Raw genomic sequence first — 23431 nt, forward strand, 5'->3', positions numbered from 1 at the left:
GTTGAGGAAATAAATGGAGCTAAAACCCTAAAAATGTCCAATGCTCCATTGGGAAGTAGTGACAATGTTTATTGAAATGTTCTGCTGAAGTTTATGTACATACAACATGCCAGAAGCTTTACAACAATCCTATTGATCAGAACAACTGTTAAATGTGGAGACACACATGTGACAAGAACTTCCACTGAGAAATTAAACTTCAAGAACAATGTTTCCTACGGGGAGAAGTCATAACAAAAGAATTTCTTGATGCTCGGAAGAAAAAATTGACTGAAAAAGTGATACTATTATTACTGTCAAGGAGGAGTGGAACTCATACTGAAAGTCACTAAAAGAAGTGATGAATGGGTGATGAAACTAAAGGAATGAATTACAGAGGAGACTAACTTAGTAGCACTTGACATGAGATAGCATCTGTTTTGCTTAGTATGATATGAAAAGCAACATCCAAAGAACTTCCAAGTGGTGGTCATACACAGTGTACCCATATTTGCTTATCTTGAAGAGCATGCAGATTAGTGCCAGTTTTTACTTCCCCTACTTTTCGACCTGATAGGAGAAAAAGCTTGATGGAGTATAAAGAAATAACTGACTGACAAGTATGGGGATGACATACTCATCACAGACATTACATTAAAAAAAAGTTATATGCTCCGAGAATACTGATCGCTAGATCCTTAGAAATGGCTGATATGAAGAAACCGGTAAAATAAGTCATCAGCATGAAAGGTTGTCAGTTGCGAAGGCAGCTGCTCATACCATTTAAGAAGGCATTATATCGCAAGTTTATGACACAGCTGCCCACAAATGTCAACTGAATTCTTGAGTGATGTAAGATCTGTAATCATTGAGTCACTCAAACTATTCTTGGAACCTTTGATCCTCACAAGTAAATGAATCATCGTGGGTTGTTATTGTACAAAGTGTGTAGCTCTTACACATTCGATAATATCATCGGTGTGGCCCCACTTCTTTTTCTTTTAGTACTACATGGCATTGGAATGTAATTATATCACAAGTTCTAAGTCAGAACATCTTGTTGAAATGCTGGAATTCATAAGATTTTCAGATAGTTGGTAAATCCAAATAACTCAGTACCTGGAAGGAAGAAGGAAAAATACAATGCTTGACATTTTGCTCTGCTAATCAACTTGTACACCGGAATCCCTTTGTGCAGTTGGACACATTTGACAATCATGTGAACAACAAAGATTTATCAACAACTGTTATAAAAGAATTGAACAGCATTCATTCAATACCTAGAGATATTACACAACTCAATACAGATGCTGCATGGCTGTATGGCAAGAGTTTGCTACTACCTGGGTGGGTGGGTTCATGGAAGAGGCTACAAAAGACTTGCCATTTCAGAAAATTAAAGTGGTATGCCTACCATTCATAAACAACCTCCCATCTCATTGTGATACCATACTCACTTCCCTTCGAATGGTGAACCAGAAATGTCAGGCTTATGGCCAGAAAACCTGGTTTGTCACATTCAACCAACCATTTTACTTTAAAGCAAAAGAGATCCTAAGCAACAGTAGTGACTCTGATGTAAATAATGTGGGTGTGAGATTGGGAGTATTTCAGCTAATAGTGTCATTTGTATTATTGGCAATATAATGGGGCGGGAGGGGGGGGGCGGGTGGTTGAAAGAATTGTATGCGAATGTTTATGATTAAAACAGTATCGACAAGGTGATACCTGTCCATTCATATGTCAAAGCTGCAAGGTGTTACACTTGTGCCTATCTAGCGTTAGCACAGGAGGTGGTGAAAACAATTGCCTTGACAGCAGAAGCAATATTTGTGCACAAAATATTCTGTCAGACTGTGACAAATCTACAATTTTAAAAGTGTGTGAAAAAGACAATTCCACAAGAACTGGGTGGAATTGGTTACATAGTTCATCTGAACCTAGAGGATGAGAGACTATATTTTGCATCTGACACCATCTAACAATTGCTCCTGTTCTTTCATGTTGCAGGCCACTTTTTTATGCCAAGTGTGCGCATCTATCTGCAGCACATCTTGGACATAAGCAAAAAGATGGATTCCACTGAATATTCAGTATTCACAGCTGATGGATCCTTCACCATCAGTTGTTCACAATAGTTCTGGTTGTGTATGGTCACATTAGCAGTTCTGGTTGTGTGTGGTCACATTAGCAGTTCTGGTTGTGTGTGGTCACATTCTGAGCAGCACGTAGAAATTAGATTTATTTTGTAAAACGGATGTGATAATTTTCTTTAGCAGTGGAGTTGTAGGAGAGAAAAGGGTCAACTGTCTTACGGCCAGAGATATTGGGAAGAAAGCAATGTTGAAGGCTGTAGGTGAAAACTTACAAAATGTCAAATTAGAGTGTAAAACCAAAGTTCTCTCTCATGTGACTATTGACCACCTCACACTGTTTCACAGGATATGCATTTTGAAAAAGTCAGATGAGGATTTGATCTTCTTCACATAAGAGTTTTCACCATTCACAATGTCTCTAGTCTCTTGCTGGAATGAAGAAGGCAGTAAGTTCTTTTTGTATGCAGCATTCCAACCTGTCAATCTTGAGTCATGAGGGAAAACTAAATTTGTTGTTGTAGGTGGTGGTTATCTCCTTCACAAAGTGCTGTGACCCAAGCACTCCTCATTTGAGTTGCTAGTTGTCTAATATGTACAATATATCAAGGCATGGTACAGTCAGACAATAGCTGTTTTGTTTGATGGTTATCCAACAGTGCCTGGCCAAAAGAGTACAAAGGACCCTGAACATAATTGCTGAGTTTAGGCACATTCTTCTTTGGAGAGGATATTTGAGGAGACAATCACTTTTAATGTTTCCCAAGAAATTTTTTTATTTGTTGATAAAAACAAATATCACAGCTGCTGAATGGTAAATTTGAAGCCGAACACATGGAGGGGTTTGAGGCTGAAGAATATGCTGGTGTGCTGATCATCACTATAGCTATCAGAAAGGCCTCTCATTTTCAGGTTGTGGTTACTGCAGTAGAGGATGTAGACTTGTTAGTCATTCTCACTGGTCTCAGGAGCCCCACACGAGGTATCATATACCTTCAGAAGTGTTGAAAAGGCAAAATGCCAGATGTCTTCCATTCATCGACCTTGACATTCGTGGTAAATCGCCTCATCACTTTCACTCATGCCTTCAGTGGGTGTGATTTCACGTCATGCTTCTTTGGACAGGAAAAGCTGAAATTGCTCCAGATACTACAGAAACATGTAGACCTTAAAGAGACAGCTGCAGTTTTTTTCTAATTCAGCTGTGACACCAGATGAAGTATCCGAAGCTGGGGAAAAACAGTCATTGAGTTGTATGGCGAGGAAAGACCCAGTCAACCCTCTGTTACCTGCACTACCAGTTCTTCACAAAGGCTACAGCCAAGACCAGTTTCAACCTGGCCAGACTTCCTCCCACGAAAGGTGCAGCAAAGCTACATTTGTTTTGCATATACCACCAGGTGCAGCAGCAGGCAACAGCCAGTCATGCGAAAACCTTCCTGAAATTATGGTAGTTTGATTTCAACACCCAAGATTCGGACGAGCTCAACAGCGATGAGATGGACAGGCTGTTCGAACAAATCAAGGAACAATATCAGATATACTTCCATCAAGGTTTTGCCTTGGGATAATCAACAAATATTTGTGTTCCATTTCAGTACGTTCAGGAAGAGGAAAATGGCACTGGAGGAGGTGGATTGGCAGATTTGTTGGCCCTGGTCCTTCAAATAGGAGAAAACATCTTTAATTCAAATCTTGTGTACACTATAATTCACTTTATTTACACTTTTTGTGAACACATGATGTAAATGTTTGTTAATTAAATTTTTATATGCTCTTTTTTTTTCTTCAGTTTGTTGACTTGTCCTGAACAGTGATGTCCCATCAAACATCCCCTCCACCACTCTTCAAAATGTTAATTGAATAAATGTTTACTTCACTGAATCATTTTAGAGGGGTTATTGAATATATAAAGACAACTGAATGTGATGAAACATGAAAATTGGCTTAAAATTGTCAAGTTTGGAAAATTTCCCAAACTTTGAAAAGCTGTATCTCAGAAACTATTAGGTCTTCTGCTCCTGTTTTGATCTCAAAGTGTAGCAAATTCAGCCTAGTTTAAAAATCTGTAGAATGAATGCTGTTGAAAATGAGTTCCTTCATGGTCAAAATGGGAAAAAACTAAAAAAAGTCCAAAAACTGCAGTTTCAAAAGTGATTGGGGAGGGGGGGGAGGGGCTTCTATGGTCAAAAACTTAGATTTTGCATCTGTCAGATCCTTTACAAGGGAAAAGAAGAAACCCACTGCAATCACTCAATGCAACTTATGATGGGCTATTTAAAACTTAAATGCTAATTATTTTCTGCATCTTGTAAATAGCAACAGTGACAATACATAAATTGTAATCTGGTTTCGTTAAATTTTAGATTTTACTCAGCATGTTTGAATCCACAAATAATATACACAGAAAAGTGATCTTGGATGTTTTTGTAATGGATATGTATTTTAAATTTGGTTGATTTGTTGATGCTGTTCTTAAATTGAAGCAATTTATTGGCAGACTTTTACTTCTGAAGAAAAAGGAAATCGGAATGTAGATTTGAACAGTCTTGAAGCCTGTGCACTACTCCTGCTTCCACGAATATCGCAAGGATGTTATAAAGCCGATCTGAAGGTGTGCCACACACTGAAGGGATGGTTGGCTGTTGAGGCGAAAGTCATTAGCAGCCAACCTCTGGGGAACCTACAGTGCATCAGTTGTACTGGGCTTAACCAGACAAATGGGACTCTGACTGGGTGAACTGTAGAGATCACTAGGTGTTTGTGGGAACACCATGTAACCACACAAACACAAAAGCAAATCTGTAAATGGTGTGGGTTGGCTGTTACAGGTCACAACATTGGTTATAGATAAAAATCTTTGAGTTACATATTCTGTCATCTAAAATTATTTGTCATTCATAGTTGTAGATATGAGAACCAACAATCCTTATCATTCATTTTTTAAAATTCAGGGACAAATAAATACTTTGAAATAGAAGACTATTCTCATCTGCTTGGTAACTGTCACCCATTAGCTTCAGCCTATGAATTCACTGACTCACTCAAAAAATTCTTCGTAAATGTTTTTATGTTTTTAAAACAGCTGTACTTTCTTCCACATATCTCTTGGCACAGTGCACAATATTATACTGTTGTAATAAAGAAGCATTTACTGCCAATACTAAAAGTAACATAAAACAAATGGTATTCCAGAAGTCACCAGCAAATGGATGCTGCTGCTAGTCATCCAGTTGAGTTGTTGATTCCAGTGTCACGTCATGTCATGTGCTACATCTATCGTACATGGTCTAAGATGATAACTTACTTGGCTGAACGAAGTCTTGCAATGAATACTCAAATGTCTTCGCCGATCTCCAGCTTGTACCTCGAATAAAATAACAACAGTGATCGACATATACTACATTTAATATTTTCTTGTTTTCTTATCTTTAAATAAGTGCCCAACACCAATGTTTCTGTCTAATCATTCATATATTAATTACTCAAGGCCCAAAGTCAACGTGTGACAAGGTTGCATCATGGCTGCTTCCAGACTAACTGATAAGACTAGTCCCTCTTTTTCCTTTCATATACATCCCGTGAAATTTACGTATATACGCTCATGGAATGTCTATGGACTTGCGGGACAGTGTGTTGTGCTCCAAAGATATACTATTGCTTCATCCAAGCAGCTATTTCTACTCAACGATTCTTTTTAAATAGCTGTCATGCGTCATCCTCAAATATTTTCTTCTCAGTGCACATAAAAATAGAAAAACTGCCGATAGCTTAGATTTAATTCATCCTACTTCCACTCAGAGTATCACATGTCAGTAAGAACTACATTAGTATGCACATCACACCCTTAGAGTTGCCCATGACACTGTATTGCCCACGAAGCAGGGTCATTTGTCCAGTGCCAGATTTCATTGTAAACAGCTTAAGTAATCACCCTGCTTGGAGCAAAAATTGTCATGTTTTTGTAAAAGAAAAGAAAATCCAAGAAATTAAAGTGACTAAGACAATTCCTTTTACTGAGAAGGAGAAAATTACCCAGAAGGCCTTGCAACTCTTGCTTTCCCATCTTCCTTTGCTTCCATTGTGTGAAAAGTGTATTCAAAGGCAGTACTGCTATGGAAACACAAGCAATACGTATTACATAAGCAAATATCCATGTAAATGTACAAACGGTAATGCCCATTGTATCAAGTCTGCAGCTACTTGTAAACTAGTTCCAACAGAGAATAGAGCAGAGAACATTCAACCTCAAAGCTAGATGCACAAAGCAGTTCCACCTGATCCGTGTAGTCTGGATCACAACAAAAAATGAAATACACACCAAAAAAGTCAAAATCAAAAGAAACTTGGCACAAAAGCATCAGATAGGAGGAGGTTAGTATTAACTGTGAATACACATATTAACAAAATAGGTCATTGTATTTCTACTCTCATTGTCCACGATGTCACCAAAGAAGAGACATGTTGAAAGAAAATCTGTAACTGCTCCTGAACTATACTGAAATTTGAGTGTTTTCTTAAACATATGGAAGGAGTAAAGCTTGTAACACAGTACTGGCAGTTGTGCCTATGCATACAAGAGATTCATTTCAAACCTTCAGACAGGCTACACAATCTGTGGGAAGGATGACAGAGAGGGTGAGAGGGACAAGGGTGGAGCAGTAGTGTTCATTATGATACATGCCATTCTGTGCATGTTATCCTCAGCAACCATCTCGTTGTGCAGCCATTCAGGTTTACTCACCATTAAGAGTACCTGAGTGCCCCCTGTACCCTCCACCTTGTAAATATGTTATGACGAGACTGGAGGGCCTTAGCTATAAAATCCATTGTGCTGTTCTCCTCCTTTGCCATTCAGTGAACATCTACTGCAATGTTACTCTACATACAGTTGTCCCTGTTATCAAATAGTGTACAGGTTTCTCTTGTTTGTTTTCTCAATAAAAGGAATGTTGAATTTTCCAGCACTGCAAACAGATCACCCACAGCTATTGACCTGTTACTTGGCACTCCCACAGTTTAACACTCATTTAGAAAAAGCTGAGGATATGCACTCTAGTGATCATTTTCCAGCTAAAGTGCATCCGGCAGATACACAAACATATGCAATCAACCCACATAAATGGGGTGTTACACAAAGCCAACTTGATGTTTACAGCATCCTTATTGTGTCCCAATATCAATCCAGCATCCAGGAACTGTGACATTACCGAATGGTTACTGCGTTGTTGTTACTTTTCCAAACGGCATCCCATACAAGCAATCAGTTGTCTTTACCTGCAGTTACTCGAACCCTGGCTACTTGAGCTTTGCACTGCTCAGTTTAAAAAGAATAGCTTGATGTAGTCATTGGGTCGAGCCGCGCACATCTGCTTTTGTTTCCCTTAGCTAATTCACTGCAAATAATGACCTGTAGCTGTGATCCTGCAGTCAAATAGCATATGTATGGTTAGAATTGCAAGTTAATAAAATACACAGAAATATGAAATAAAATTTAAATGAATAATTTAATAACAAGGATTCTATTTTAACATCTGTAATTGATGTAGACAACAGAGAATTATGTTGAATAATGTTTGTTCAAGAAAGGACTTCTCAAGTAAATGGAAAGTTGTCCTACAATTTTTAGTTAAAACGCAAACAGAAAATACGGTAGCAAAATCCCAAAACTAACTTGTAATCCATGAAAACTAAGCCCATTTCATGACCACAATACTGTACATTAAACATTCACCAGCTCAAAATGGTTCAGAGCTAAACCTGATGGTTTACAAATTAACATACTTGATGCAAAGAATAGTAACTCATACTCCGTTTGCAAAAGTTAGAGAGTCCTACTCTGGAACACATTCAGAGCTCTCATGTTAGTCCCTTCAAAAGCTACAACTGAATTGTGCACATTACCATGGTCAGGTCTGCATGCTTTCAGCACTTGAAACAGTGTTGAATTGCTCCCTTTAACTCTTCACTCAAGAAGTCCCAGTCTCCACTTAACTCCCATAGTGTTCCACTACTGTCTGTTTTTCCATTGGCTGAAGGCCATCCCCACCAAAATACATAGTTCTCTCTTACTACAGACATGATTTAACTCATCTTGACCACTTCCTAGACTAAACTATTCTGACAGTATTTAAATAAGAGAAATGTTATAAACATTCGTGTGCATTTAGATAATTTACAATAAGTATAAATAGAGGCTTGTCCATAAAAAAACTAAGTCAGTATTGTTGTGCAAGTGTGCTGACTATACATGACAACAGATTGTGCTTGTATATTGTTCAAATGGATATTTAGGACTGCTTGATAGAAGTGTATTTTGGGTCTCTGTCCATTGTGGTGACTACTTCTAAATTAGCACAGTTTTTTAATAGTTCTTTTCATAGTGTCGGAAGTTCCATGCGGCTTTTCGCGGATGATGCTGTAGTATACAGAGAAGTTGCTGCATTAGAAAATTGTAGCGAAATACAGGAAGATCTGCAGCGGATAGGCACTTGGTGCAGGGAGTGGCAACTGACCCTTAACATAGACAAATGTAATGTATTGCGAATACATAGAAAGAAGGATCCTTTATTGTATGATTATATGATAGCGGAACAAACACTGGTAGCAGTTACTTCTGTAAAATATCTGGGAGTATGCGTACGGAACGATTTGAAGTGGAATGATCATATAAAACTAATTGTTGGTAAGGCGGGTACCAGATTGAGATTCATTGGGAGAGTGCTTAGAAAATGTAGTCCATCAACAAAGGAGGTGGCTTACAAAACACTCGTTCGACCTATACTTGAGTATTGCTCATCAGTGTGGGATCCGTACCAGGTCGGGTTGACGGAGGAGATAGAGAAGATCCAAAGAAGAGCGGCGCGTTTCGTCACTGGGTTATTTGGTAACCGTGATAGCGTTACGGAGATGTTTAATAAATTCAAGTGGCAGACTCTGCAAGAGAGGCGCTCTGCATCGCGGTGTAGCTTGCTCGCCAGGTTTCGAGAGGGTGCGTTTCTGGATGAGGTATCGAATATATTGCTTCCCCCTACTTATACTTCCCGAGGAGATCACGAATGTAAAATTAGAGAGATTAGAGCGCGCACGGAGGCTTTCAGACAGTCGTTCTTCCCGCGAACCATACGCGACTGGAACAGGAAAGGGAGGTAATGACAGTGGCACGTAAAGTGCCCTCCGCCACACACCGTTGGGTGGCTTGCGGAGTATCAATGTAGATGTAGATGTAGATAAGAAAATAATTCTTTTCATTAAGCATTTAATTCATATTTGGCAAGGCTGCTGATAACTGTGCCAATAATTGCCCTAATCCCTATATCATCATTATCACCACCACCACCACCACCACCACCACCACCTAACCTACTGTGTAAATTGTTTCTTGAGGAAACATTACCACATATCCTAGATGACCATGCAATATGATCAGATCACATTTTAACCTCCCTGTGGGGAAAATGGGTATTACAATTTGATTTAAAATCACTCTTTTTTTTTGTAGATGACTTAGGTGTTAGTTAGGAGGGGCATTTCCTGACAGTTGTTTTGTTCAAAGGGAGGACGTGGCCCAGCCCCACCCCAGTTGAGACATAAAGAGACATAAAGAGACATAAACTCCAAATCTTAACCCTCCGTACATTAAATGTATGTCATTTGTTTGTATCACATGTAATGTATTAAATGACTTTTCCTTTTTATGATACCCACTCCTAGTGTCGATGCAGTGGGCAGTGGAGTCGTACGGCACATATTTCACCCTTGCTGATGCTCTGGGAAACCTAAGCATGTGCTCTTCTCCTGCTACTCTACTTTATATGTGCGTGTCCTAAATCTTCTTTCATCAATACTTTAGGTTCATTGTTCTCTGTAAGTCATTTCTTAGGGCATCATCACAGCTCTTGGCTCAACTCTATCCACATTACTCGCAACCCTTCTGTTGGCTCATTAATTATAAGGATAAAGGTGCTAATAACTACACTGTTGAATTCCGTGGAAATCTGTTTTAACATCATTATGATGTGCAGTGTGTTAGTTGAACAAAAGATGGGATAGGCAATTACAAAAATATACACTGTGTGATCAAAAGTATCTGGACAATCCCAAAACATAGTTTTCTCATATTAGGTGCATTGTGCTGCCACCTACTGCCAGGTACTCCATATCAGCAACCTCAGTAGTCATTAGACATTGAGAGAGAACAGAATGGGGCACTCTGCAGAACTCACAGACTTCGAACATGGTCAGGTGATTGGGTGTCACATGGGTTGTACACCTGTACGCCAGATTTCCGCACTCCTAAACATCCCTAGGTCAACTGTTTCCGATGCCATAGTGAAGTGGAAAAGCGTACAGGCCAGCCTCGCCTGTTGACTGACAGAGACTGTTGACAGTTGAAGAGGGTTGTAATGTGTAATAGGCAGACATCTATCCAGACCGTCACACAGGAATTCCAAAATGCATCAGGATCCACTGCAAGTACTATGACAGTTAGGCGGGAGGTGAGAAAACTTCGATTTCATGTTCGAGAGGCTGCTCATAGGCCACACATCATGCTGGTAGATGCCAAACAACACCTCGCTTGGTGTAAGGAGTGTAAACATTGTACGATTGAACAGTGGAAAAATGTTTTGTGGAGTGATGAATCATGGTACACAATGTGGTGATCCGATGGCAGGGTGTGGGTATGGCAAATGCCCGGTGAACGTCATCTGCCAGTGTGTGTAATGCCAACAGTAAAATGGTGGTATTACGCTGTAGTCGTGTTTTTCATGGAGGGGCTTGCATCCCTTGTTGTTTTGCATGGCACTATCACTGCACAGGCCTACATTGATATTTTAATCACATTCTTGCTTCCCACTGTTGAAGAGCAATTCGGGGATGGCAATTGCATCTTTCAGCACGATCGAGTACCTGTTCATAATGCACGGCCTGTGGCAGAGTGATTACACAACAGTAACATCCCTGACCTTAATCTTATAGAACACCTTTGGATCTTTTGGAACACCGACTTCATGCCAGGCCTCACTGACCTACATAGATACCTCTCCTCAGTGCATCCCTCCATGAAGAATGGGCTGCCATTCCCCAAAAAACCTTCCAGCACCTGACTGAACGTATGCCTGCGAGAGTGGAAGCTGTCATCAAGGCTAAGGGTGGGCAAACACCATACTGAATTCCAGCATTACTGGTGGAGGCCGCCGTGAACGAGTAAGTCATTTTCAGCCAGGTGTCCTGATACTTTTGAGCACTTAGTGCATATGTTCACATGCTGCCCATTTTCAAGTTTGTAACTAACTACTTTCTTTGTATGACAGTGGCTGTCAAAATTTGGGCTCCAAGGCACGACATCCTTACTACAGAGCCACTGCGAAAGTATTCCAGTGTCAGACATGTCTTACAACAGTGATTGATATAGAGTGTAGGAGAAAAAACGGCACTCCCCCTGGTGGGCTCACAGTTCTTTTGTGAGTTAGTGTGTGGTGTACACAGGGCCTTGAGCTATTGCAGTCCATTCTTCCTTCCCTGGCTGCATTTCCTTCATCATGTCCCTCCCTCCCTATCCTCGCTCCTTCTCCGCTGCCCCCTCCTCCTTATCTCTCGTTGCTCTGATTTGTGTCAACCTGGCTATCCACCTGGTTCCTGTATTCCTTGAGGTTCTTTCATCCTTTTTGGTGTTTATTGTCCCCTCTTGGGATTTGACCTCCACTTCCCAATTTTCTGTCTTTAGTGTGAGCCATTTGGGGAAGAACTCTCTCCCTAGTGCCTGTGGTGTGAATTCCTCTCCCCTCTTCCTGCCCTGCCACAGCTGTTCCCTCCACCCTGCTAGTCACCTGCACATGTAGCCAGTCCGTGTCGTGGGACTGTTATGTACCCAACTGGCTGAGCCCCCTGACAACACAGGGATCACTGTGCTGATACCTGAGCTGTTGCCTCCTCTTTATGCCAAGGAGTGGTTGCTTATCATCCTGGAGCATCGGAAGACCCGGCAACAGCCGCCATGCCAGGCGGCACTTGCTGTGGCTGGCCTGACCTGAGCGAGTAGGTGGTACTGAGTGGATGTTTGGTGCATGAAGTATATCAAGCTGCAAAAATCTGGCCATTCTCAAATGACCAACTCTGGATGATAAATGTTACCAAATGGTGCTTCGTATGAACCTGCAGCCATCTCTTCCCTGGCCATACCCTGGAACGAGGGTTAGACTCGCCATAGTGGGATGAAACACTTTCTCGGCTAACTGGTCTATAATAGGATGGAAAGGAACACGTTTCACTGCCACAAAGCTGTTGTTTTTTGTGGAGAACAAGTTTTTGCGAAGTGGAGTCTTTTTACCAATGTGTCGTGAAGCCGAACGTCTCGCCACCCATAAGGTGCTTTTGGTGCTTGTGTTTTGGACATGCCTTCTTGCTGTATCGTGGACCCTCTGTTTGGTGACTGAGGACACCCACTTCATGAGGGAAGCCCCTACATTGTTATGACTGCCACTCTCCATGCTCACCAGATTGCCCAGCTTACAACAGAGAAAAGAAGATCAAAGAGTTAAAGTCCCTGGATCACCTGTCTTATGCTGAGGCTCATCAAAAATACAATCAACTCCTGCCGGAGATGCCATTTCCCCCTTGTGGACTTATTCACACCACCGCCTTTGGGGGAGTGCCACTTCGATGGATAGGGGTCTTTTAATTGACCAACTTATTACAGACTTCAATTTGTCTCCCCTCAATGACGGTTCCCCTACCAACTACAGTGCTACTCAAGGGGCCTTTTCTTCTGTTGACTCGTGATCTCCTCCCCTGCTTTCGTGGCTTCCCAACGTTGGTCACCCCATGATGGTCTTCGTGACAGACCACTATCCAGTGATTCTATCATTTCCCTGCCACTACCAGGCAGACAGGCCCCCACGTTGGGCAGTCCACAGAGTCGATTGGCTTTTACATACATGTGTTGTGCACTTAGACAGCCCCCTCTCGGATTGTGTTGATGTGGTCATGCAACAAGTCTCTGACACGATTTTTCATTCTGCTGGCACTGCTATCCTACTATCCACAGGTCCCCCTTCATTGTCTGCCAGTACTGTGTTGGACCGAGGATATTGTAGTTGCTATCCAGGTCTGCCAACGGGCACTGTTAAAATTTAAATGACACCCTTCACAAGCCACGTCTCACGACGTCATTAAGCAGAGTAAAAATGAATGCTGGGAGCACTGTTTCCTACCTTGGGGTGCATGCCTCTTCATCACATGTTTGGTCCAAGCTCCTAAGCCTGCTGGGCTGCCAGGGCCTTATCCTGCAGTGTGTTCCATACACTGATCCGTCAATCCTTGCAGAACACCTCGCAACACACTTTGTGACAACATTGGCATCTTATTCCTATCCTGCCACCTTTCTCTGGCAGAAACGATGAGTTGAAACACCCCCCCCCCCTTCTGTTTCAACCACTGCCAGGCTGGAGCACCTAATGAACCCTTCACTAAATGAGAGTTCATGTAGGCTCTTACCTCGTCACATGACGCAGCCCCAGGCTCAGGTTCCATCCACAACCAGATGATCCACCACTTGGATGTTACCGAGAGGCAGCATCTACTCAGGGTCTCCACCCGCATCTGGCTCATGGATGTCTTTGCCTTGCAATGGTGAGACAATGTTGTTATCCATGTCCTTAAGCCCAGGAAGAAACCATCAACTCTAGACAGCTACCAACCAATTAGCCCCTGACCAATGTACTTTGTAAACTGCTGAAGAGGTTGGTTAGCTTCAGATTACGTTGGACATTCAAATCTAGTGGGCCTTTAGTCCCCTGTATCGTTGTGGCTTCCAAGGAGGACGATCTGCAACTAACCATTTACTCAGACTGGAAACATCAATCAATAGGATTTTACTAACCACTAATGCCTTTTCGTGGTCTTCTTTGACCTCCATAAGGCGTACGACATAGCTTGGTGCCCATCTGATTTTTATCTGCGAGCTTATATCCCTTCGGCTTTTCCAAGTTCAAGTTCGCATCTCACTCAGCACTCCTTGGACAAAGGAGAGCGGTACCTCACAGGGTTCTGTGTTAAGTGTCACATTCGTCCTCATCACCGTCAATGGACTTGTACCTCCTGTTGGCATCTGGTTACCCCAACGTTGTATGTGGACAGATTTTTACATCTGGTGCCTCTCACACTCAATAGCATCTGCTGAGCGCCAGCCCTCAAGACACCATACGGTATGTTTCTGCATGGACCCTCTCACATGGCTTCAGGTTTCTCCCTCCAAAAAGCGAGTTATGCACATTTGCCTTCGACCTCCAGTACACCCCAATCCAGAACTTTATTTAGGCAACCAATTCCTAGATATTGTAGCACTGTCCCATTTCTTGTGGCTTATTTTCAATAAAAAGCTGACATGGCTGCACCATATTCGCCACCTGAAGGCTATCTGCATGCAGAAGCTTAATGCTGTCAGTCTCTTGGGTCACACATCTTGGGGTGAAGATCGTGCTACTCTTCTCCATCTTTACTGTGGTCTGGTTTTGTCCACACTAGATTATGGTAATTAGGCTTATGGCTCAGTCGCTCTTTCCACTCTGAAAATACTTGACCCCGGACTGACCTATTCCAGGGTCTCTGTCACGCCTTTGGTCATCTGGCGTCCTGTACATTCAATCCCAGCGGAGTTCCAGGGTTCTACCATCTTCTACACTTAGGCTGATAGATAAGGTGGGATATGCTTTCATGTCTCCTATTGGCTTAAAACACCATTTATTGCCAGCATTATGTTGTGTGTTCACAGCAGAGCTGCTTGGCATTAACAGGGCCCACCATTTTGTTACCTGGGCCTCCCTCCACAGTGTTTTGATATGTACCAACTAAAAGAGCAGCTTGCAGGCTACAGACCAACACTATTGTTGTCACCCTTTGGTCTCTGCTATCCTTGACCATCTCTCTGCCATTGGCCATGCTGCCCGCTCAGTTGTCTTTCTGGGTCCCAAATCATGTGGGCGTCCCAGGGAATGGAACTGGCTGACCGTTTCACTAGGGAAACAGATACTGACACCCCCTTCTCTTACATGGTTTCAGCTGCAGATATGCAGATCTACATCAAGTCTCTCTGCCCGAAAGTGGAATGACATCTGGTGTGCTGCTGTTCTCAGTAATGAACTCCACACAATCAAGGAGACTACTGCAGTTTGGCACACTTCCTTCTGCTTGTCTCAGGAATAATCCACTGTCCCATGCGGTCTACACATTGGTCATACCAGGCTCACCCATTGTTTTTCTCACGTAATGTGTCAAGTATGGCTGTGGACCTAGGCTGACGGTATCCTGTATATTGGTGGATATCCCCACCTCTTTTAGCCCTTTGTACTGCGTATAGTCTCACAGATTCCTTATCTTTAACGTTAGCAGACAATTCACGAATGGTTGAACTAGTCTGCTATTTCCTTTGTGAAAATGGTTTATTTTCAGATACAATGTTTGGCTTTACTCCTGGAGCAGGGGCAGGGTGGTAGTGGTTGGTTCTTCTCTTCCGTTTTCTCGGTCTGGGACCCACGACCACTTCCCCGAGCAGTGACTGCTATTTTATCCCTTTGTTTTTCCAGTTTTTGTGTTTGGTCTATCCTTTTATGCCTTCTACTGTGTGTGTGTGTGTTTTAACTTCCTCATTTTATGGTTTGACACCTCTGACTGGATGTGTCCACTTTTAGCAGACCCTCTCTCTTCTGGGAGTAACTTTGGAATCTCAGGACTGGTGAACACACCGTTTAGTCCCGTGACCCCTTCTCAGTTCATCAATCAATCAATCGCAGATGCGGGTATTCTCCCTCTACAAATACGACGGAACCAACTCTAGGTTTCTCATGCAAACGCCATTCAACGATTCCCTGACCATCCCTTGTATTCTGTCTTCTGATACCTGCCCTTGGGTGGGTTTGCCGATTGGCACGTGTCTCACTTTCCTCTGTTGGGATCTCCACTCCCTGGAATGTGCACTGTGTATTCTTCCTGCACCCCACCTTGGGTGGTGCCTCGACCACAGATCAGGACCAACCTATTGCAGGGTCTTCTACAATGGTGGTTCTGAGATGATAGTGGCATGGAACACCATTTACTGTCAGGATCATGTATTGTGTTCACAGCAAAGCTGCAAGCCATTAACAGGGCCCTCTGGTTTGTTACTCAGGCCTCCCTCCACAGAGTTTTAATATGCACTGACTCAATGAGTAGCCTGCAGGCTACAGACCAATGCTACTCTCGTCACCCTTTGATCTCTGCTATCCATGACCTTATCTCTGCCCTTGGCCATGTCACCTGCTCAATTGTCTTTCTCTGGGCCCCACGTGAGGGTATCGCAGGGAATGAATTTATGTGACAGTTTGGCTAGAGAGACAGATTTTTACTCCCCATTCCCTTTCATGATTCCAGGTGCAGATATGCTGAATCACATCAAACCTCTTTTCAGATTATGGTTATCCATTACGGATATCTTGGAACTGTGACTGTATATTGAATGTAAATAAGTTATACAGAACTGCAACCAGTCACTTTTTTGAATAATTATGTTTTATTCCATAAACCGGTTTATGAACCTTCTCAGGTTCATCTTCAGATGCTTTCAGGAAGTTACATCATTACTGCTAGCATAATGCTGGGTGCTGGCTTGCGACAGTATAGGCAGCTTTTTTCGGTTAGTGTCCATCTGTCTGCCTCCATTTTGATGTCCAGTCACATCGTGCTTTTGCTATCTTGGCTGACATATTTTGACTGATTGTTTTTATTCTGATATAATTTGGAGTCACGTTTTCTGAGACACTTTTTATTAAATCTTATTGCAAGGATGGCTGTCGCAAGCCAGCACCCAGCATTATGCTAGCAGTAATGATGTAACTTCCTGAAACCATGTGGGACCCATTGCCACGCCCCCGTGAAAAGGCTGCTCTTTTATCCCTTTGGTTTTCCAGTTTTTAGAGTTGATGTATTCTTTTATGTCTTTTACTGTGTGTATTTTCAGCATCCTCGCTTTATAGTGTGACCGCTCTGACTGAATCTGCTGAATCTTCAGAGAGATGAACCTGAAAAGGTTCGAAAACCAGTTCATGGAATAAAACATAATTATTCAAAAAAGTGACTGGTTGCAGTTCTGTATAACTTATTTACAAACCTCTTTTCGCCCAAAAGTCAAATGACATTTGGTGCACTACTGCTCTCAGTAACAAACTCTGCACAATCAAGGTGATTACATCAGTTCGGCACTCTTCCCTCTGCTCCTATCGGTAGGAGTCCTCCGTCTTATGATGTCTACGCATTGATCATACTAGACTCACACATTGTTTTCTCTTGCGTAATGAGCCACCTCCACAGTGTGGTTGTGGAGTCAGACTGACGATCTCCCATATATTTAATTTCCTTGTCTTTAAAAATTAGCAGACGATTCATTGAATGTTGAACTGTTCCTCAGTTTCCTTTGTGAAAGTGGTTTTTATTTTCAGTTATAAGGTTTTGTTTTCCTCCTGGAACAGCAGCAGGGTGAGTGTGATTGGAGCCTCTCTTTGTGTTTTATAGGTGTGGGACCCATTGCCACGCCCCCGTGAAAAGGCTGCTCTTTTATCCCTTTGGTTTTCCAGTTTTTAGAGTTGATGTACCCTTTTATGTCTTTTACTGTGTGTTTTTTCAGCATCCTTGCTTTTTAGTGTGACCGCTCTGACTGAATCTGCCCACTTTTACCAGATGCTTCTATTTTACTCGTGTATCGTTTGAATTGTGGGACCGATGACCTTGCTGTTTAATCCCATGACCCCCCTCAATCAGTCAATCAAAAAAACTCCGTTTACTTATATTTGTGAGTCATTGTAAGGTACATGCCATCCACTGCTAGTGATTGTGTGAAAGTTAACAAGGAACAAGAGATGAGTATGTGCAGACTGATTCCTATATTTGAGAAGTTCCTAGTGAACAGCAAAGCTCATCCATCCCATTAAGTAAGCTTACCAGGACAGCGACAAGAGACAATTAGTATCTTTTATTTTTATCAGTTTCACTTTATAATTTTACAATAGCATCATCAGAAATGGAACTCACAGTTTGAAATATATTAGCTGGCTGATTACTTTAAACTGTAAATTACAGAGCTGCTGATGATGCTCTTTTAAAGTTATAGAAGAAAACCATAAAAATTACACATACTGGTTGTGACTTGTGGGTGTCCTGATAAATTTGATTTCAACAGTCACTATATTCCTTGCAAGCAGTGTCTACTTTAGCTACATCCTGTTAATGATAAATCTGGTCAATAGATCGCTGCATTAAGCAGGCTAGTGTTTTGACTTGGTGCACTGCAGAAAAATCCTGAAGTACTGTTTTAATGGAAGAGGGAACTATAACAGTTTAGGAACCACTGCTCTATGTTAAGGGAGGAGCTGTTGCAAGGAGAAACAACTTGAATGCACATTTTGCAATGCTTCCATTGTGTATCGGACATTTTATTTCCATGAATGGTGTGGTGGAAGGTCAGCTCAGCTTTTTGTGAACAACTGCCCTTTCCTCCAGGTGTGCGGGGTTTTTCAGTCATGATTGTCAAATTCTTATGTTATTTTCACCTTCTGGTTTCCTGGTATATTGCCTCAGTGTTCTGGGCAGTACATGGTGAACTACCTTCTCTTAGTGACATCATTCAGAAAGAATGCTTGATGTATCATCATTAGTTTCACATTGTGTTCTGTGTGAAACTATATCAGCTTCTACAATATTCAAATTCACCATTTGATACAATATAAATCTGTATATCTGACTGCAGTCTTCCTTCATACATGCTTTATGCTTCATTTCTTTCAACAAGTGATGTGGCTGCTAGTTGTCACCAAAAGCTTTATCAGTGAATGAAGCTTTGCAGGGAATGAAGCTCAGCCCTGTACTGCTGTGTTGAACTACAATGAAAACTTATGTGGCTGTCATAATGTGTTATTGCATAGCTTACTGGATGCTGTGATAGTGAGTTTAGGCTCAGAACTAGTCATTAAGTGATCAAGGAAATTATGCAATTTATTGCATAATTTGAAAGTGTGTTGACAGTTTCCAACTAGTATGTTTTGCAGCTATTGATTGTTTTCAGCCATTTCTGTGCTGTTCTGTCAAAGTAAAAGGAGACATTGGGAGGCACATCATAGTGTTCCACTGCATTTTTGTATTCGCCGGTTCTTGACTTGAAAAACCATTTAGTTGGACTGTGACCAGTGTCTGCCAAATACAAGAATGAAGGATGTGCAGTTAGTGGACGTTGGATTAAGCAGATGGGGCTTGATGAATTAGGGAGTGTCCTACACATTGCAAGGTCTAGGGCTCAAGATTTAGTCAGTTCTAGGATGTTTTGGCATGGCCGGCCGGAGTGGCCGAGCGGTTCTAGGCGCTACAGTCTGGAACCGCGCGACCGCTGCGGTCGCACGTTCGAATCCTGCATCGGGCATGGATGTGTGTGATGTCCTTAGGTTAGTTTGGTTTAGGTAGTTCTAAGTTCTAGGGGACTGATGACCACAGCAGTTAAGTCCCATAGTGCTCAGAGCCATTTGAACCATTTTGTTTTGGCATGTTGCTTCTGGCTTGAAGTGTGAAAAATGTCAGATAGCATCTTGGCTAGAGCCCCTCCCCTTATTTTGCTGAGTCAGATCAAAGGTTGGAGAAAGGCAATATCATAGCAACAACTCTGATAGGGCTGTCATTAGTGAAGCACTCTTGTGTTTTAAAGCAGCATTTGACTTGGACAGCTTTACTTTTAAAGAGCAATGTACACCCTGTGTTGGGGTTCTTAATTGCGTAAGGCTCATTCCATGGTTATGGACCTAACATTTGCAAAGTTTACATTGAAGTATTAACATGAAAATAAGACTTGAATATGACTCCATACTGTGAAGATTTGATGAGCAGCTGTGTTGATTTGCCAGTAAACAAAGGAACAGGAAGTGTTACAGACATAACAAAACCTTCATTTTTCTTATACCTGTGAGTGAGCTTCTTGACTTCTCTTTTCTGTGTGCAATTGAGTGGAGATTGTGGTGATATGAAGTACCCGGGCCTCCAAATTTTTTCATAGTAATCAGAATCACCCACTGAATAAGAGAGCAGTGTCATTAGTGAAAGAAAAACATTAAATCACAACACAAACAGAGGTGAACTTCCTTCTGCATAGGCACTCTGTCATTGGAATATGGCCTTTAAATCTTCTTGAACTTGGAAATTTGAATTTAGGAATCATTGGCAGGAGGTGAGAATCTAATCTGAAATATGCAGTCAGTGACTAAAACTGCTACAGGACAGTGGGTGGTATACAGGTGGGAACAGAGGTTGGGTAGTGGCTCTGGATGTACACAAGAGTTTTTAATCCTGAAAGTTCTGTTCGACTTGCCCTGAAATTTAATGGAAGCAGCCATTTGTAATTTTGTTGGTTAAGTTACTAATATAAAGTATTTTAAAGACATTAGATCAGAACTGATGCTAAATTTGCATTGTTTGAATATACTTCTGTATGTTCATTAGGTCATCTCTGTGTCAATTTGGTTGTGAGATTATTCCTTCCGTAAAGTATGAAATGCTGAAAGTTTAATAAAATTTAACTTTCAGCTGTCCATATTGGTTCATCCAGACAAGAACCCAGATGACCAAGAACGTGCTCAGCAGGCATTTGAAAGTGAGTATTCAAGTTAGAGAATTATTTTGTCAAAACTAGTTGGAGGAAGGTGATGTTCGTTACTCACTTAGTGTTTTAAGATCCTTGTACACAGACCCTTCGAGTGTGAATTTTTGAAGCCAATGTCTATAAATTGTTTCTTTGTACTGCAGTAACCAGTATAACTAATAATATGCTACTCATTGTATTTTAATCATAGGCATGATTGTTACTTAATTTGTGGCTGAAACCAAAGCTGATTAACATTTTCAGTAACACTGGGTAAATGTGCTGCTATTCTGTCTCTACTGTACTGTTGTTTTTGTCTATAAATATGAAGAGGGGGCAGGTGTATATAACAATTTCAATTATTGTTTCTCTCCCATATTGTTGTTGAACATTTTTATGTATTTGTGTAATTATTTTTTGTTTGGGGACTGGAGATATCTTCTCAGTTGCAATTTTTCAGGATGACAGTTTCATTCTATTTCAATAAAAGTTGATTTTATGAAAGAAAAAGGGTCAATCTCATCTATTCAGTTAGCATAGAGTAATCTTTAGACAGGTGAGGACAAATTTGTTTTGGGAAAAAGTAGCTTTCACTTTTGTCACATCATACACAATAATATGAATAATAAATGCTGAAGCGGGGGGATGTTGTCTGTGGTCTTAAAAAAGTTGTTCGTGTTGGAGGGGAACTGAAATGTGGCAAAATGCCTGATAAGACTGGTGGGCAGGGGGTCGGAGATACTTGCAAAGTCTCTTTTTGGGAGAATATTTTGTGTGTTGAGCTAATCTGATAATACATTGCCTACAAGAAGCAGTATTAAATTGAACTCCCAGTCTTGTCATTTGGAGAACATTTCAGTGAAACAAATGGTGCTCTCTTGGGTGGATACTTCATAATGGCAACACATTCATTAACACACTATCTGCTGCAGACAAGCTCTTTGCATTCCGTGCTGAGACTGCTTTTGTCCATGGCTTTACTGCTCACCAAATACTGATTCCTTTGCTGAAAGAGAGTGTTCTGGCTTATATGAAATACTTGTCATTTGATCTTTCGAAAACTGTTAGGTGAAAAAAATAGATTTTTACACATCTTACAATCCGATATCTTCACTCGATAAAAGAACTGAATTTCCTTTCGTTATCCATCCATACTTACTGTGCTGCATCAGATTAATTAAAACATGGCACAAATTTTTAAGAGTTTTGCAGAGGTAAAAATGCATTGTGAAAATTTTGTGTATGGGCAATTTTAGTTTATACTTTGTAGTGTATGAAATGTAGATAAGATACGAAAATTTTATTTAAAATTGAGAGCAGAATGATGTCTCTCATTTTGTTCTCTATTTATTGGGTTTTATATCCGATGTCCATGCTGACTTGCCAGCTGCTATTAAACACTTACCATCCATTTTCAAGAAGAAACTAGTGGGAGAAAAAATTTTAATTTTATGCATCTTATTCTCTGATATCTTTGCTTGATAAAAGACTGAATTTGTTATCATTTATGCCATAGTTACTGTGCTGCAGCAAATTAAGTAAAAAATATTGCATGAAATTTTAAATATTTTGCCAGAGTTTAAAAAATGCATTCTGTAAACTTTGCATGTGATTGATTTTAGCTCATACATTGAAATGTAGACAAGGTGTCTAGATTTTATTTAAAATTGGGACCAGGACATCATCTCATTTTTCTTGAGTTACTCAGTTTTGTATATGAGGAAAGATGTCCTCGATGCCACTAGTCTTGTCTCATAAACAATTTAAGATATTGAAACAAGGTTCTCCGCAAATGATAGCATGCAGTGAGGCACATATGTTGTATGATAAACACATGAGGAAGTAGCACTCAATTTTATTGTCAAACAAACTTGTGTTGTATTTGAACAGGTTTGCAATAAAAGTCTCATCCATGTATGAATACTGCAAACAACATTGATGCAGCTTTTTAACGAAAGGTAACATTCAAAAGTGGAATTTTCTTCAAAACCCATTACTTGATTCTGAACTGAGAACAATATTTTTATTCGGTTATGAAGGACTAATGATTTACTAAGTGAATTGCAAATGAGAGATTCAGTTGCTGTTCATGTAGCAGAATACTGAGTAAAAAGATTACCAGCTTTTAATCGGCTTTGGAGCCTGATAGTGACATTCAGATGAAACAAGAAGGGAAATTAATCCAGAATTAAACAGACTGTAATTGGTGTTGCAAGAATAAATTATAGCAGCAAGACCCATTATGAGATAGTACCAACTGATGTCAGTAGATGACGATGAGCGAAAGTTAGAGAATTGGACTGATTCACGATTTTTATCTTTTATTAATGTATTAGTTGCTGCTGTTACGCATGTCTTGCACCTTAGAAGACGTTGCAGTCTGTTATTCACAGTTGCTCAAGCACAGCACTATGGAAGGTTTGGAGGGGGGAACAGCGATAACCACCTTGGTAGAGAACTAGAAGAGTGCGGGAGAGGAGGGGAACAGTGTGTGGACAACAAATCACGTTGTGCTACCAACCATGGGAATCTACACAGCATACTGTTGCTTTTTAGGAATGTCGACCACATTTAAACTGCAGTTTGCATGAGTAGAGTTGTATTCGGAATTGGATTTACTTGAAAATTGGACAACTATTCAACAACAGTAGGTATTTTTGCAGAAGACAGTAAGAGTCTAGATTGGGGCCAGTGGCATACTTACATGTTCCAT

At 41.0% G+C, this 23431-nt stretch overlaps 1 protein-coding gene across 1 annotated transcript in view; it reads left to right on the forward strand.

Annotated features, from left to right (window-relative positions):
• Positions 1-23431, forward strand: part of LOC126417831 (dnaJ homolog subfamily C member 8) — an 80472-nt gene that overhangs the window by 29596 nt on the left and 27445 nt on the right. Inside the window, exon 3 of the mRNA XM_050085148.1 lies at positions 20664-20730. Coding sequence (XP_049941105.1) covers positions 20664-20730 — 67 coding nt within the window. The remainder of the gene's footprint in view (positions 1-20663; positions 20731-23431) is intronic.

This window comes from Schistocerca serialis, chromosome 1, assembly GCF_023864345.2.
Source record: "Schistocerca serialis cubense isolate TAMUIC-IGC-003099 chromosome 1, iqSchSeri2.2, whole genome shotgun sequence".
Classification (NCBI taxonomy): domain Eukaryota; kingdom Metazoa; phylum Arthropoda; class Insecta; order Orthoptera; family Acrididae; genus Schistocerca; species Schistocerca serialis.